Genomic DNA, 18,689 nt, shown 5'->3' on the forward strand with positions numbered 1-18,689 from the left:
TTGGATAACAGGCTTGCCTAACATCCGGGTAGCCTGGCTAACTTCCTGGTACCATGGCTAACATGCTTGGTTTAAACACCCTGGTAGCCTGGCTAACTTCCTGGTAGCATGGCTAACATGCTTGGCTAGCATCCTAGTGGCCTAGCTAACTCCTGTTAGCATGGCTAACATGCTTGGCTAACATCCTAGTGGCCTAGCTAACTCCTGGTAACATGATTAACTTCTTGGTAGCATGGTTAACATGCTTGGCTAACGACCTGCAGACGGGATGACTTCCTGTTAGCATGATGGTAGCGAACTTCTTGTTAGCTTGGATAACAGGCTTGCCTAACATCCTGGTAGCCTGGCTAACATGCTTGGTTAACATCCTGGTAGCCTGGCTAACTTCCTGGTAGCATGGCTAACATGCTTGGTTTAACATCCTGGTAGCAGGGCTAACTTCCTGGTAACATGGCTAACATGCTTGGCTAGCATCCTAGTGGCCTAGCTAACTCCTGGTAACATGATTAACTTCCTGGTAGCATGGTTAACTCGCTTGGCTAACGACCTGCGGACGGGATGACTTCCTGTTAGCATGATTAGCTTCCTGCTAGCTTGGATAACAGGCTTGGCTAACTTCCTGGTAGCCTGGCCAACTTCCTGGTACCATGGCTAACATGCTTGGTTTAACATCCTGGTAGCCTGGCTAACTTCCTGGTAGCATGGCTAACATGCTTAGTTTAACATCCTGGTATGGTAGCCCAGCTAACTTCCTGATAACATGATGAACTTCCTGGTAGCATGGCTAACATGCTTAGTTTAACATCCTGGTATGGTAGCCCAGCTAACTTCCCGATAACATGATGAACTTCCTGGTAGCATGGTTAACATGCTTGGCTAATGACCGGCAGACGGGATAACTTCCTGTTAGCATGATTAGCTTCGTGGTAGCTTGGGTAACAGGCTTGCCCTTAACATCCTGGTAGCCTGGCTAACTTCCTGGTACCATGGCTAACATGCTTGGTTAACATCTTGGTAGCCTGGCTAACATCCTAGTGGCCCAGCTAACTTCCTGGTAACATTATTAACTTCCTGGTAGCATGGTTAACATCCCAGTGGCCCAGCTAACTTCCTGGTAACATGATTAACTTCCTGTTAGCATGGTTAACAGGCTTGGTTAATGACCGGCAGATGGAATGACTTCCTGTTAGCATGATTAGCTTCCTGGTAGCCTGGCTAACTTGCTTGTGGCATAATTAACTGCCTGGTAGCATGGCTAACATCCTAGTGGCCCAGCTAACTTCCTGGTAACATGATTAACTTCCTGGTAGCATGGTTAACATCCTAGTGGCCCAGCTAACTTCCTGGTAACATGATTAACTTCCTGTTAGCATGGTTAACATCCTAGTGGCCCAGCTAACTTCCTGGTAACATGATTAACTTCCTGTTAGCATGGTTAACAGGCTTGGTTAATGACCGGCAGATGGGATGACTTCCTGTTAGCATGATTAGCTTCCTGGTAGCCCGGCTAACTTGCTTGTGGCATGATTAACTGCCTGGTAGCATGGCTAACATCCTAGTGGCCCAGCTAACTTCCTGGTAACATGATTAACTTCCTGGTAGCATGGTTAACATCCAAGTGGCCCAGCTAACTTCCTGGTAACATGATTAACTTCCTGTTAGCATGGTTAACAGGCTTGGTTAATGACCGGCAGATGGGATGACTTCCTGTTAGCATGATTAGCTTCCTGGTAGCCTGGCTAACTTGCTTGTGGCATAATTAACTGCCTGGTAGCATGGCTAACATCCTAGTGGCCCAGCTAACTTCCTGGTAACATGATTAACTTCCTGGTAGCATGGTTAACATCCTAGTGGCCCAGCTAACTTCCTGGTAACATGATTAACTTCCTGTTAGCATGGTTAACAGGCTTGGTTAATGACCGGCAGATGGGATGACTTCCTGTTAGCATGATTAGCTTCCTGGTAGCCCGGCTAACTTGCTTGTGGCATGATTAACTGCCTGGTAGCATGGCTAACATCCTAGTGGCCCAGCTAACTTCCTGGTAACATGATTAACTTCCTGGTAGCATGGTTAACATCCAAGTGGCCCAGCTAACTTCCTGGTAACATGATTAACTTCCTGTTAGCATGGTTAACAGGCTTGGTTAATGACCGGCAGATGGGATGACTTCCTGTTAGCATGATTAGCTTCCTGGTAGCCTGGCTAACTTCCTGGTAGCCTGGCTAACTTGCTTGTGGCATGATTAACTGCCTGGTAGCATGGCTAACATCCTAGTGGCCCAGCTAACTTCCTGGTAACATGATTAACTTCCTGGTAGCATGGTTAACAGGCTTGGCTAATGACCGGCAGACGGGATGACTTCCTGTTAGCATGATTAGCTTCCTGGTAGCCCGGCTAACTTCCTGGTAGCATGATTGATGTCCTTGCAGCATGGCTAACACGCTTGGCTAACGTTCGCTTCCGCGTTCAGCATTTCTTGCATGCAGTTGCTTTTAGGAGCTCCTGTGTGGTTTTGGTATTAGCATTTTTATTTGTTTTCATGTGTGATAGCAGAATTTTTCATAAAGAAGCATTTCCCAGGTTAATTTGAGCTGCGGGTTTGCGCCGATCCGCCACCCTTGTATCGTTAACTTGGTATCGCGGCATCGACAGCAGAATGTGCCGTATCGCCCACGGCTGGCGAGGATCATGGATTCCAAGTCAGGACGGTGTAGAAGGTGATGGGAGGGGCTGCGAGAGCTGCAGCAATGTGGGGTCCAACATCCTCCGAGCTGATTTAACCCCCCAACGACAAGATCTATTTCACAGACCCCCCCCCCCTCTCCCGAACACGACATTTATTTCAGCGAACCCCCTCCCCACACGGCACTGGGGCGCTCCACGTGCTTTGCGGTGCAAAGTGAAGTTGTAACGAAGCCACCAAGAGGCCACCAAGAGGCGGTACCGGTGGTCGTGGTGCTGTGGTTCCGGTCAAAGAGGACAATTGCTGGGTGTTTTTGCATCAGGGAGGAGGCGAAGCCGGGAGGCTCGATGACGACGAAAGAAGACAAGATTCTAGCAGGTAAGACATAGCATCTTTTGTGCCTTGTGGCCGCTCTCAAACATGTTGTCGTATTGTGGACCACAGGAAGTGTGCACCGCGGTACCGCAGTGTCTGCAGCCGCTAAGCATCACTGCGGACAACATGGCGACGCGAAAACTTTAGCCTCCTTTTTTTTTTCCTTGCTGCGTTTGATTTCTAGCGAATGAAAGAAAGCGAAAGTTGCCGGCCCACCGAGGACTTGTGAGACACTGCAGCAAAAGTCTGCAGCACGTCCTCATGTCCTCCGCAGGGCCTGCCTGCAGTGGGTGGGCCCCGTAGCCATCAAACCTCGTCCTGACATTTCAATGCAAAACAAGACGTTGATGAATATGAAGTGTTGCATGACTCCATTTTTACTAATCAGTAAAATACTGATTAAAAAAAAACTTCATGGGGACACTTTGTTCCATCCCGAATGTGGTGCATTGCACACCATGTGATCCAAATATTCATAGTTGGTTGGATGAGTGTGGTGCGGAGCAATGGTGTCCAAAGTCCGGCCACTTGTGGCCCCCAGCGGGTATCATTAAAGCAAAGCATGTAGAAGACATACCGCGCGTTGTTAGCCATACATTGGGTGACTTCCTTTGGCCTGCCACTGATACATCTGGACCGCCACAGATAGATTTATCACTACCTTGTACCTATTCCCTCTTGCTTGCAAACACTTTATAATGAGATGCATTATTGATTATGCAAATGAGATGATGACATCATGCACCCTTTCCCCTGCAATACGACAACATACACTTATACACAAATAACCGAGGCCACACCCCTTTTACTACGTTCATTTTACTTGGATGTACAGTCCCTCGATATATCACGTTTTTTCAGAAATTTATGAATTGGTAAAAGATCAGTCAGACTTCTGGGAATAAAAAAAAGTGATACGGTATGTAGTATTGTGGCCACTAGGTGGCAGCAATGACACAAAACATTGCGACATTAGCTTACGCGACGTTACCTTAACATTGCATGAAGTCCTGAAGTCAGCCATGGCAAGTCCCACATGATCCCATCCAGTGTGGAAGTGGTACAATGTGTCAAGTTGACTATAGGGGTGTTATTTCATGTCTGAAGGGCTCTAATTATGTTAAAAAGTGAATTTATTTCTCTATTGTGGAAATTCATTTATTGCAGTCGGGTCTGTTCATTGCTCCCTACTTTTTTCCCGATCCTATCCATCTTGGTCACTCTCAATGACAACCTCAGCACCTCCAGTTCTGCTCAGTCCAGCTCTGATAAAACATTCCACTGTTCTCAAATATCTTCATTTTTATTTTTCTACACAAAAAAGAAAATCAATCAATCAGTAATAAATAAATATAATAATAATAATAAAACGGCAAATAATAAAAACACATATAGTTGGTGGGTAGACAAATTATTTTTTTTAGATTAAAATGAACAAAGCATTATTAGAGCCCTGTAGACATGACAAAACACGACTATAGTCACATTTATACTCTTTTTATTTACAACATATTGCGCAACTGCAGGGTCTTGAGACACATGCTAACTCGCAAACTAGAGAGCTAGCGACCTAAACGGTAGCCTCCAAGTTATTTCCTTTCAACTTAAAAAAGCAAAAACTTACCACTTCCACACGGATAGGGAGGATAACTATTAATAGTTATTTAACCTTTAACATGAACATGAATCAAACGTAATATTTTTTTCTGGGTACATGATACCATACAGCATCCATATCAAACTTGCGCGGGCCGCACTAACATTAAACGTTCATATCAAGGCGGGGGCCTCAAACTAGTGTCCTGCGGGCCACATTTGGCCCGCGGGCCGCGTGTTTGAGACCCCTGAAACAGAGCAATGCACCCATCCCCCGGCGTCAGGCTCATGTGCACGAACTTGAGACAGGATGTTGCACCGTCATGTCAAATGACATTGCGGGGTTTGTCCTTTCCACATCCTACTTTATAAAAAACTGCAATGTATTGCTAAGCTCCGCTTGGCACAGTACACAAAAAACGTGACCTTTACTAAAGAAAAAATATGCAAATATGTAGCTTTATTTATCCTGCTCACAGTGCACCTCAAGTATATTCCTAAAAGACGACTACATAAAATGTCATGACAGCACTCCATCCTGAATACCACTAAACAATAGCAAATACACTCCAGGAACATATGTACTACAGTATATATATCTGCACACACACTACTCTAAGGAGTAGTGGTGTCAAAGAGTGTTTGCCCCCTTTCCTGAATTCTTATATTTTAGTTTCAGACCAATCAATAAAACCAATAATGAAATGATATTGTGGATAATAAGCGTATCATTTGATCAATTTGTTTTCCGGCTTTGCCACACAGGCTGGATGACAAGAGGGTTCACTCCGCGTTGCTTCTCCATGGAATGAAGGGAGGGAGTGAACCCTCCTGACACTCGCTGACACTGATGGTCCAGTAGTACCGATGCCCGGCCGGCGGCCACCAAACACACAAAACCTGACAGCAGACGATTCCACTGCTGCAGTCAGATGTTGATTCCTTGGTGGAGTGGGAGTTCAGGATGGGGGGAGGGGGTCCCACGCTGTGAACATATAGAAAGGAGGAAAGAGGGCAGGAAACAGGATTCAGCTGGAAAAGCAACAGTCTGCATCGGGACTATTTGGTCTGTGTCTCTTCCAAAGTACTACAGTACTAGCTACCGACTATTACTGAGTACTCGTGCTTGATGGAACAATGATTGATGTTTGCCCCGGCAACTTATTTTCAATATTTTCGATTATTCCATAAGGGAATACAGCAGGGGTGTCAAAAAGTGCACGTTCTAAAAATATCATTTAACAAGAAATCTAACAAGATTTAACAAGAAGTCAACAGCACTGATGGAAAAGGACTGTCGTAGGTTTACAAGAATAAAGTCAAAATATGAAGAGAAAATAAAGTCAAAATATGAAGAGAAAATAAAGTCAAAATATGAAGAGAAATACACTGACAAAAACAAAACTAGTCAAGTTAAGAGAGAAAAAATATTTTTTTTAAGTGGCATTGTCATTTTTGTAAAGGTAGTTTGGGGGGAAAAATTGAATATTATGGGAATAATTTTTTGGAACATTATGGGAATACATTTTTGGAATATTATGGGAATAAAGTGACCATACCATGAGAATAACATTTACAAAAATAAGGTGAAGATAGTTGACAAATAAAAAAAAACAGACGGGAATTATTAAAACAGCTGTCATACTTTCTAAATAATATTATTATAAAATATTATAATTATTTATAATAATTATAACTATTTATTAATATTATTAATAATATTAATATTATTAATAATATTAATATTATTAATATAATAATAATTATTATTAATATTAACACAAATTTTTAATAATTAATAGTATTAATATTATTGATATTATTAATATTATTAATATAATATTAATAATTATTAACATTAATATTATTAATAATATTAATATTATTGATATTATTAATATTAGTAATATTATTAATAAATGATTATAATTATTATAAATAATTATAATAATTTTATAATAATATTATTTTGAAAAAATGACAGCTGTTTTAATAATTCCCGCCGAGTTTTTTAAATTTGTCAACTATCTTCACTTTATTTTTGTAAATGTTATTCTTATGGTATGGTAACTTTATTCCCATAATATTCCAATATTAATATTATTAATATTATTATTATTATTAATATTATTAATATTATTAATATTATTAATATTATTAATATTATTAATATTATTAATATTATTAATATTATTAATATTATTAATATTATTAATATTATTAATATTATTAATATAAAGATATTAAGAACAAAACTCATTACAGCAACAAAAAGTAGAACACATCAGAATAAACTGGTAATTATTATGATTATTATTATTATCAGGAAAAATAATCTCACTTTAGTAGCATAGATAGCAAATATTACATTGACATTTTTGGAAAATGAAGTTGGGGCAAAAGTTCTATATAATGGGAATAAAGTTCAAATATTATGAGAAGACAATGTTCATGAATAAAGTGGTAATATTATGTGGTAAAATCGTGTGTTATTTAATAACGCAGAGTTTAAATATTCAAAAGAAAATGTGTCATTTTTAGTGCTGTCAATCGAAAATGTAAACAGTCTTCCGACTACAAGCTTAGTCAATTAATTCAATTGCGTCATTATCCTTTCATTTTGTGGCACTTGCTGGGAAATCCTACGGACCCCCCCACCTGTGATAATCCATAATGCTGGATGTCGGGAATACAAAGACTTCATTCATGAATACAAATATTGAAACTCCTGTGTTGGTGCATTTTCAAATCGGTACAATTATGGCTTTCTTTTCTTCGTGGCTGAATGGGTATGAAGTATGAAAACAAACACAACACTTTCCTACGCAACGTATCAGAAGAGAGGCAAACATGTCCGTCGGTTGTCCTCAAAGGTGTGTGAATATTTAGTTTGACCTATTTAGTTTGTCACCATAACCCATATAGCCGAATGAATAGTCCTTTAAGTGTTATCCTATTAATATACCCACAGTTTGCGATGGTTAGCTATCTCTTCTACGAGGCAAGCTCAGTCAGAAGTGGTTGGAGTTGGTGATTCCCAGCAATTTCACACAGGTCTGTTTTTGTGAACATGAATATTAAAAAAAACAGCCAAACTGTTACTGGAGCTACTTTTCAAATACTTGATTAATTCATAATCAACTACTATACCCACAAAACTAGAAAGTAGGGTTCGGCAGTAGTCCAGAAGTACGGTACTTGAGAGAGCTTGGGAAGATGGCAACATTGGCAACATTTCCAAAAAAAGTACTTTTGCTTTAACTGGGGGGCTGCACGGCGGTCAAGTGGTTAGCGCAGCTAGGAGACCAGGGTTCAATTCCACCCTCGGCCATCTCTGTGTGGAGTTTGCATGCGTGGCTTTTCTCCGGGTACTCCGGTTTCCTCCCACATTCCAAAAAAACATGCTAGGTTAATTAGCCACTCCAAATTGTCCATAGGTATGAATGTGAGTGTGAATGGTTGTTTGTCTATATGTGCCCTGTGATTGGCTGGCCACCAGTCCAGGGTGTACCCCGCCTCTCGCCCCAAGACAGCCGGGATAAGTGGGAGAAAATGAATGAATGATTATTACTACTACTACTAGTAGTAGTAGGCTAGTATTAGCCTGCTTATTGGCTTGCTTAGTAGCCTGCTTTTGCCCTATTATATACAATTTGTCAGAGATTTTTTTTGTAAAAAAAAATAAAAATAAATGCATACATAAAATTTAATTTTTTTTTAAAAATCAATAAAAAAATATAAAATTATTTAAGGGGACTGAAGAACATTTCAGGGGGCTGAAGCCCCCCTAAAATAGGCCTAATAATGCCACTGGCCATTAGAAGTAAAAAAAAAAACATGCTAGGTTAATTAGCCACTCCAAATTGTCCATAGGTATGAATGTGAGTGTGAATGGTTGTTTGTCTATATGTGCCCTGTGATTGGCTGGCCACCAGTCCAGGGTGTACCCCACCTCTTGCCCCAAGACAGCTGAGATAGGCTCCAACACCCCCCGAGACCCTCGTGAGGAAAAGCGGTAGAAAATGAATGAATGAATGCCCTATTATATAAAATTTGTCAGACATTTTTTTGTTAAAAAAAATGAAAAAAATTAAAAAAAAAAATATTAAATTAAAAAATTAAAAAAAATCTATAAAAAATCTATAAAAAATATCAAGTTATTTAGGGGGGGCTTAAGAACATTTTAAAATAGGCCTAATGACACCACTGGCTCTTAGAAGTAAAAAAAAAACATGCTAGGTTAATTAGCCACTCCAAATTGTCCATAGGTATGAATGTGAGTGTGAATGGTTGTTTGTCTATATGTGCCCTGTGATTGGCTGGCCACCAGTCCAGAGTGTACCCCGCCTCTTGCCCCAAGACAGCCGGGATAGGCTCCAGCACCCCCCGAGACCCTCGTGAGGAAAAGCGGTAGAAAATGAATGCCCTATTATATAAAATTTGTCAGACATTTTTTTTGTAAAAAAAAATGAAAAAAATCAAAAAAAAAAAAAGTTATTTAGGGGGGGCTTAAGAACATTTTAAAATAGGCCTAATGACACCACTGGCTTTTAGAAGTTAAAAAAAAACATGCTAGGTTAATTAGCCACTCCAAATTGTCCATAGGTATGAATGTGAGTGTGAATGGTTGTTTGTCTATATGTGCCCTGTGATTGGCTGGCCACCAGTCCAGGCTGTACCCCGCCTCTTGCCCCAAGACAGCCGGGATAGGCTCCAGCACCCCCCACGACCCTGAAAATGAATGAATGAATGCTTTAACTGGAAGTTCAACACTTTGTGATCCGTTTGGTTCCGTTTCCGTTTTCATCCTGGGCTTTGGATGCTCGCTAACACGTGTGGCCAGGGTCACACGGCTTTCCAAGACGTATCGAACCCGACTAAAAACGGCGCTGAGATCTCAAATCCAGATGTTGTATTAAAAAAAAAAAAAAAAGCAGAAGACTTGAGGTCATGAAGGTGATTTTTGGGAATGGACAGCCAAGGCTGCTGAAAGACCAAGTGGATGCGTGGAGATTGGGTCTAGCCACAGGTGGTCTGTAATTTGGTTCTGTAATTGCTTGGCAAGTGTATTATGGGACTTGAGAGCACTCATTCCCTCCATAGGGGAGGACGAGAGAAAAGATGAGCGAGGCAGCTAAAAGGATTGGATAACATGATGTCCTGCTGGGAGACACTTCAACAAGATGCTTATAATAAGTCGGCCAGAATGATGATTATTGTGTGCATTCACAGAACACTTAGTGAAGGCTATTAAGGCAGACAAATAAAAAGGATACAACACGTATAGTCTTCACTGTTCAATTCCATTGAAATGTCACGGTCGTTTCAGTGAAAGAAACTTCTACTACTGACTTTTACTGTTGTTTGAAGGCACCATTCAGCGGCAGTATTGACTTTCTCCAGGAAAGTGAACGTGTCTCACAGCATTCAGACACCGGCCAGCCAACACTTACTAAACACTTTTATGACCGTGACAATAGCAGAACTCTGAAGGACGTGCTTCCGAAGCCGAAAACATTCCACTTCCTGTCTGATAACATCTCCTCATACTCGTACAGTAATCTCTTATTTATGGCGGTTAATTAGTTTGAGGCCAGTGGTCTCAAACACGCCACATTTGGCCCGCGGGACACTAGTTTGAGGCCCGCGCCTTGATATGAAAGTTTGATATGGATGCTGTATGGTATCATGTACCCAGAAAAAATTATTACGTTTAATTAATGTTCATGTTAAAGGTTAAATAACTGTTAATAGTTATCCTCGCTATCCGTGTGGAAGTGGTAAGTTTTTGGCTATTTAAGTTTAAAGGAAATAACTTAGAGGCTACCGTTTAGGTCGCTAGCGCTCTAGTTTGCGAGTTAGCATGTTTCTCAAGACCCTGCAGTTGCGCAATATGTTGTCAATAAAAATAGTATAAATGTGACTATAGTCGTGTTTTGTCATGTCTACAGGGCTCTAATAATGCTTTGTTCATTTTAGTCTGAAAAAAATAATTTGTCTACCCGCCAACTATATAAGTTTTTATTATTATTATTATATTTATTTACCCGAAATCAACATCTGGCAAAATCTGGCTGTAGGACGTCCATTTTTAATGTTAATTTTTTTCTCAATGAGAATGAGGAGGAGATACGGCCAATGTACAATCAAAGGTTCTCCTATTGATGCTTGGATTAGCCCGCTGCTGTGTTTAATGTGATGACGAGGTGGCGTATGCGGTGAATGGCGTGCACGGTGGTCTCTGATACGCACTTAAAGATGGCCGGTGCATTTAAAGTTCAGCGTTCAATATAGCGAAACATTAGGTTTAGCGAGACTGACTTTAGCATCATGGCCGAGTGCTACGTTGCGTATGTTATTGTGTGCTTATGAGCCTTGGTGTTTTTCTCCAGATGAAATGGCTAACCCATCTCCAGCTAAAAGTGTTGGTGATCCTGGCATCACTCCGCTGTCACCGACACATATTCAGGTAACTTCCTTTTCCTCTACAATATTTTGAAGTTGATGTGCAACTGATTTTCTCTTAAAAATCTACTATATACTGTAGGTTCACCTAAATACACTCTTCATTTCAATTTTTATGATCTTATTTTCAAGTATTATGTCTACTATATTGGCGAATAGGAGTGTAGAGGTGACTATAGGGGTGTTATTTCATGTCTAGAGGGCTCTACTAATGTTAAAAAGCATATTTAGAAGGTGGTAAACAGGTTTTCTGTACCTTATATATCATATTTTTACTTATTATGTCTACTATATTGACTAATAGGAGTGTAAAGGTGACTATAGGGGTGTTATTCTATGTCTAGAGGGCTCTAATAATGTTAAAAAGCCTATTTAGAAGCTGGTAAACAGGTTTTCTGTACCTTATATATCATATTTTTACTTATTATGTCTACTATATTGACTAATAGGAGTGTAAAGGTGACTATAGGGGTGTTATTTCATGTCTAGAGGGCTCTAATAATGTTAAAAAGCATATTTAGAAGGTGGTAAACAGGTTTTCTGTACCTTATATATCATATTTTTACTTATTATGTCTACTATATTGACTAATAGGAGTGTAAAGGTGACTATAGGGGTGTTATTCTATGTCTAGAGGGCTCTAATAATGTTAAAAAGCCTATTTAGAAGCTGGTAAACAGGTTTTCTATGCCTTATATATCACATTTTTACTTATTATGTGTACTATATTGACTAATAGGAGTGTAGAGGTGACTATAGGGGTGTTATTTCATGTCTAGAGGGCTCTAATAATGTTAAAAAGCTTATTTAAAAGGTGGTAAACAGGTTTTCTATGCCTTATATATCATATTTTTACTTATTGTGTCTACTATATTGACTAATAGGAGTGTAAAAGTGACTATAGGGGTGTTATTCCATGTCTAGAGGGCTCTAATAATGTTAAAAAGCCTATTTAGAAGCTGGTAAACAGGTTTTCTATGCCTTATATATCATATTTTTACTTATTGTGTCTACTATATTGACTAATAGGAGTGTAAAAGTGACTATAGGGGTGTTATTCCATGTCTAGAGGGCTCTAATAATGTTAAAAAGCATATTTAGAAGCTGGTAAACAGGTTTTCTATGCCTTATATATCATATTTTTACTTATGTCTACTATATTGGCAATAGGAGTGTAGAGGTGACTATAGGGGTGTTATTTCATGTCTCGAGGGCTCTAATAATGTTAAAAAGCATATTTAAAAGGTGGTAAACAGGTTTTCTATGCCTTGTATATCTTATTTTATTTTTATGTTATTTATAGTATATATATTTATATATATATATACACGTAAATAATAATTTTATATATATTTATTATTTTTATTATTTTTTATATTTTTATTTTTTCATTAGGTATGTCACAAGATCTCATGAGATTCAAAAGTGACAGGATTTTTTGTTCCGAAGAAAACTGTTGGGTGGGCCCTAGGCCTGTGATAATGATGATGATGACGATAAATGAAAGAATCACATAATCAACGAAAATGAAGCGGATAATCAATATATTGATACATGTCTGCTTTCCCCGTATTTCGCAACCCTCACAGGCAGGAAGTGAGCCCTTTTGTCCATCATACAGTCTTTCTGTCTGAAGATTGTCTGGCTGGGTGGAGGCGGGGCCGCTAGCGTACACACAGTGCAGGAGAGTGTCACGTAGTAGAAATTACAAAAGTAGATTTCCCACAGGGAATAATATAACCTTCATTTCCCTGAGGGCTCACACCCGAGGGATTAATAAAGTTGTGGGTGGTCCAACTTGATGTCGCAATGCTTCAACAGTATTCAAATGGAAGCGTAACCCTCGGCACTGTCTGTGTTGTGTTTGTGGAGCAGAATGATAGCAGCGACCAAGTGCCGTCAGGAATGGCCTTCATGGTGGTGGTGGCCATCGACTTCGGCACCACGTCCAGCGGCTATGCTTACGCTTTCACCAAGGAGCCCGAGTGCATTCACACCATGAGGTGCGTACGTACGGCACGACAGATTCATTCACACACACTCATTAGTTATGATTAATTATTTCAAATATTTCATATCATCCAAGAAATGTAAGTATTAGTCAATGCTGTAACTACCAAAATATTCCATAAATAAATAAGTAACCTAATAAGTTAGTGTACTGGAATTGGCCCATGTGCCACAAGTTGGAGTCCCTTGTTGTAAATAAATTGAGAAATTAAAGCTCCGGGGCCTCGGGGCCTGGCACCACAGGGGTTGATGGTTTCCATCCGAGCAACCTGACAAGTGGTTGTTGACATTGGTGGCATTGCTCTGACTCTGTGGTTGTTTGTCCAATTCCAATCTCAAGTGTCCGAACACAACACAACAGATAAAACATGAATATTTGATGTGAAAATAGAATATATATATATATATATCACATTTTTACTTATTATGTGTACTATATTGACTAATAGGAGTGTAGAGGTGACTATAGGGGTGTTAGTTCATGTCTAGAGGGCTCTAATAATGTTAAAAAGCTTATTTAAAAGGTGGTAAACAGGTTTTATATGCCTTATATATCATAGTTTTACTTATTATGTCTACTATATTGACTAATAGGAGTGTAGAGGTGACTATAGGGGTGTTATTCCATGTCTAGAGGGCTCTAATAATGTTAAAAAGCCTATTTAGAAGCTGGTAAACAGGTTTTCTATGCCTTATATATCATATTTTTACTTATTATGTCTACTATATTGGCAATAGGAGTGTAGAGGTGACTATAGGGGTGTTATTTCATGTCTAGAGGGCTCTAATAATGTTAAAAAACATATTTAAAAGGTGGTAAACAGGTTTTCTATGCCTTATATATCATATTTGTACTTATTATGTCTACTATATTGACTAATAGGGGTGTAGAGGTGACTATAGGGGTGTTATTTCATGTCTAGAGGGCTCTAATAATGTTAAAAAGCCTATTTAGAAGCTGGTAAACTGGTTTTCTATGCCTTATATATCATATCTTTACTTATTACGTCTACTATATTGACTAATAGGAGTGTAGAGGTGACTATAGGGGTGTTATTTCATGTCTAGAGGGCTCTACTAATGTTAAAAAGCATATTTAAAAGGTGGTAAACAGGTTTTCTATGCCTTATATATCATATTTGTACTTATTATGTCTACTATATTGGCAATAGGAGTGTAGAGGTGACTATAGGGGTGTTATTTCATGTCTAGAGGGCTCTAATAATGTTAAAAACATATTTAAAAGGTGGTAAACAGGTTTTCTATGCCTTATATATCATATTTTTACCTTTTATGTCTACTATATTGACTAATAGGTGTGTAAAGGTGACTATAGGGGTGTTATTTCATGTCTAGAGGGCTCTACTAATGTTAAAAAACATATGTAAAAGGTGGTAAACAGGTTTTCTATGCCTTATATATCATATTTTTACCTTTTATGTCTACTATATTGACTAATAGGTGTGTAAAGGTGACTATAGGGGTGTTATTTCATGTCTAGAGGGCTCTACTAATGTTAAAAAACATATTTAAAAGGTGGTAAACAGGTTTTCTATGCCTTATATATCATATTTTTACCTTTTATGTCTACTATATTGACTAATCGGTGTGTAAAGGTGACTATAGGGGTGTTATTTCATGTCTAGAGGGCTCTACTAATGTTAAAAAACATATGTAAAAGGTGGTAAACAGGTTTTCTATGCCTTATATATCATATTTGTACTTATTATGTCTACTATATTGGCAATAGGAGTGTAGAGGTGACTATAGGGGTGTTATTTCATGTCTAGAGGGCTCTAATAATGTTAAAAACATATGTAAAAGGTGGTAAACAGGTTTTCTATGCCTTATATATCATATTTTTACCTTTTATGTCTACTATATTGACTAATAGGTGTGTAAAGGTGACTATAGGGGTGTTATTTCATGTCTAGAGGGCTCTACTAATGTTAAAAAACATATTTAAAAGGTGGTAAACAGGTTTTCTATGCCTTATATATCATATTTTTACTGACTATAGGGGTGTTATTTATATATATTATTTAAAAAAAAAAAAGAGCAACGAAAAAATGAGCTCCAGCTTGCAGGTAAGTGGTGCTATTTGGACTATTTTTAGAAGAGGCTGGCAGATGTGTGGCTTTAGGAGTGCCCCGGTGCAGGACGGCACCGTGTGGGTGACCCATGATTTAGACCACACATGCAGGCTTCATAAAGTTTGGGGTGTCAGTGAAAGCATCTTGCGATGTGTTTAGTGAGGAAGCGTTGCAAGGACGCACCATAAATAAATGAACACATGAATTCATGGCAGATATGAAATATTCATCTCTTATTTCTCCAGGCGATGGGAGGGTGGAGATCCCGGGGTGTCCAACCAGAAGACCCCAACCACAATCTTGCTGACTCCGGACAGAAAGTTCCACAGTTTTGGCTACGCGGCACGGGACTTTTATCATGACCTGGATCCCGGCGAGTCCAAGCACTGGCTGTACTTGGAGAAATTCAAAATGAAGCTCCACACCACCGCGGTAAGGGGGCTTAAAAAAAAAACAAAGAAATATTTCTATATTGCACAAACGTCCGTATAAGAACAAAGTGAAGTATGAAACTAACCACACTAAAATGCAACACCACTTACTCGGCCATGAGTGCATGCCATAAGATGTAAAAAAAAAAAACTCTCTAAAACCGAGCATTCCAAGCCATCCCAAACTTCTTTCACGACTCACTTCCAAATACGCAAACCTCATTATCTCAAACTTTGACATCATTTAAAAATTCAAAAAATAAATAAAATTTGTTGAATTAGCAACATATTTTTTTACTATATATACATTGGGTAATAGGAGTGTAGCGGTGACTATAGGGGTGTTATTTTATGTCGAGAGAGCTCTAATAATGTTAAAAAGCATATTTAGAAGGTGGTAAACAGGTTTTCTATGCCTTTATATATCTTATTTCCACGTATTATGTGTACTATATCGACTAATAGGAGTGTAGAGGTGACTATAGGGGTGTTATTTTATGTCGAGAGAGCTCTAATAATGTTAAAAAGCATATTTTGAAGGTGGTAAACCGGTTTTCTATGCCTTTATATATCTTATTTTCACGTATTATGTGTACTATATCGGCTAATAGGAGTGTAGAGGTGACTATAGGGGTGTTATTTCATGTCTTGAGGGCTCTAATAATGTTAAAAAGCATATTTAGAAGGTGATAAACAGATTTTCTATGCCTTTGTATATCATATTTTCACTTATTATGTCTACTATATTGGCAATAGGAGTGTAGAGGTGACTATAGGGGTGTTATTTTATGTCGAGAGAGCTCTAATAATGTTAAAAAGCATATTTAGAAGGTGGTAAACAGGTTTCCTATGCCTTTATATATCTTATTTCCACGTATTATGTGTACTATATCGACTAATAGGAGTGTAGAGGTGACTATAGGGGTGTTATTTTATGTCGAGAGAGCTCTAATAATGTTAAAAAGCATATTTTGAAGGTGGTAAACCGGTTTTCTATGCCTTTATATATCTTATTTTCACGTATTATGTGTACTATATCGGCTAATAGGAGTGTAGAGGTGACTATAGGGGTGTTATTTCATGTCTCGAGGGCTCTAATAATGTTAAAAAGCATATTTAGAAGGTGATAAACAGATTTTCTATGCCTTTGTATATCATATTTTCACTTATTATGTCTACTATATTGGCAATAGGAGTGTAGCGGTGACTATAGGGGTGTTATTTCATGTCGAGAGAGCTCTAATAATGTTAAAAAGCATATTTAGAAGGTGGTAAACAGGTTTTCTATTCCTTTATATATCTTATTTTCATGTATTATGTGTACTATATCGGCTAATAAGAGTGTAGAGGTGACTATAGGGGTGTTATTTCATGCCGAGAGAGCTCTAATGTTAAAAAAGCATATTTAGAAGGTGGTAAACAGGTTTTCTATGCCTTTATATATCTTATTTTCACATATTATGTGTACTATATTGGCTAATAGGAGTGTAGAGGTGACTATAGGGGTGTTATTCCATGTCTCGAGGGCTCTAATAATGTTAAAAAGCATATTTAGAAGGTGATAAACAGATTTTCTATGCCTTATATATCTTATTTTCACATATTATGTCTAGTATATTGGCGAATAGGAGTGTAGAGGTGACTATAGGGGTGTTATTTCATGTCGAGAGAGCTCTAATAATGTTAAAAAGCATATTTAGAAGGTGATAAACAGGTTGACCTTAACAAAGGTGTCACCGTGCCCACTTGCAGAACCTGTCCATCAATACGGATCTCCAGGCAGCCAATGGGAAGCGCGTGAAAGCTTTGGACATTTTTGCTTACGCGCTGGCCTTCTTTAAGGAGCAAGCACTGAAGGTAAAGTACCTGCGTGACGTATTCGATGCTGGTATCACTGTTACACAACACAACACCGGACTTTTCTTCCTGCAGGAGCTGAGTGATCAGACAGGTTGCGAGTTTGACAACAACGATGTCCGATGGGTCATCACCGTTCCTGCCATCTGGAAAATGCCTGCTAAACAGTTCATGAGGGAAGCCGCTTATAAGGTGGGTTTAAGTCCAGTCTTCTGCACCTGTAGGTCAACAAGAGTGTTGTTAATGTTAAAAACTCCGGGCTGCACGGCGGCTAGGAGACCCGAGTTCAATCCCGCCCCTCGGCCATCTCTGTGTGGAGTTTGCATGTTCTTTTCTCCGGGTACTCCGGTTTCCTCCCACATATTCCAGCACTTTCAATTCCAATGAACTTCCATAAAGGAGAGATTCCTGTAACAACAAATATTTTTTTCAATGGTCCCAAATCCCTGCAGGCATCCTGCATCTCTCCCCTCTCTTGTCAGGATTTTCCGCTGGTCAAACTGCAAAATTCAATATTCAATGAGACGTTTGAATGTGATAATCCGCCTTGTTGTGTCTGGCGTGTGATTGGCTGGAGATCAGCCCCCCCTGCTTTAAGATGCTCCCTCCAGACCATTAGCGTGTGCTCGGCTTAGACTGAGGCAGCAGTGATGGGAGGAAGTCATACTGGAGTACAGTGGAGACAATTCCAGTCGTTTTAAGGGATTGGCTTCCTTCATGCTCTTCTTTTTGGGACAATTAGTAACTTCACGCTATCTCTGTGCGTCCTATGATAAGACTGGAAAACAAAGAACATCTGGAAATTGAATTTGTTTCGTGCAAATTCAATTCACGCAACCTTAGACTGTAATCACATGACAGGAGTCCTTGGTCTACATACTGTACAAGTGAGTTTTAGTGTAATCCTGAATTTACACATAAAAGTAAAATCGTCATAACATGAAATGTTATAATGTGAGATGCCATAAAATGAAACATTACAATGTGGAATGTCATAAAATGAAACATTATAATGTTAGATGCCATAACATGAAATATTACAACATGGAATGTCATAAAATGAAATGCCATAACATGAATCATTGTAACATGAAACGGCATAACGTGAATCATCATAACATGAAACATTATAATGTGAGATGCCATAACATGAAACATTACAACATGGAATGTCATAA

The 18,689-nt window shown here is 38.8% G+C and overlaps 1 protein-coding gene across 2 annotated transcripts in view; it reads left to right on the plus strand.

Moving 5' to 3' along the window:
* Nucleotides 1-2,623: 2,623 nt before the first annotated feature.
* Nucleotides 2,624-18,689, plus strand: part of hspa12a (heat shock protein 12A) — a 31,262-nt gene continuing 15,196 nt past the window's right edge. Inside the window, exons 1-6 of one of the 2 annotated variants that reach the window (XM_078799009.1) lie at nucleotides 2,624-3,062; nucleotides 11,048-11,124; nucleotides 12,996-13,123; nucleotides 15,469-15,655; nucleotides 17,407-17,511; nucleotides 17,587-17,703. In XM_078799009.1, coding sequence (XP_078655135.1) covers nucleotides 3,032-3,062; nucleotides 11,048-11,124; nucleotides 12,996-13,123; nucleotides 15,469-15,655; nucleotides 17,407-17,511; nucleotides 17,587-17,703 — 645 coding nt within the window. In that variant the 5' untranslated portion in view covers nucleotides 2,624-3,031. The remainder of the gene's footprint in view (nucleotides 3,063-11,047; nucleotides 11,125-12,995; nucleotides 13,124-15,468; nucleotides 15,656-17,406; nucleotides 17,512-17,586; nucleotides 17,704-18,689) is intronic. The other variant, XM_078799008.1, reaches the window with a different exon arrangement.

This window comes from Doryrhamphus excisus, linkage group LG19, assembly GCF_037039965.1.
Source record: "Doryrhamphus excisus strain RoL-2023G ecotype Guam linkage group LG19, RoL_Dexc_Guam_v1.1, whole genome shotgun sequence".
Taxonomy (NCBI): domain Eukaryota; kingdom Metazoa; phylum Chordata; class Actinopteri; order Syngnathiformes; family Syngnathidae; genus Doryrhamphus; species Doryrhamphus excisus.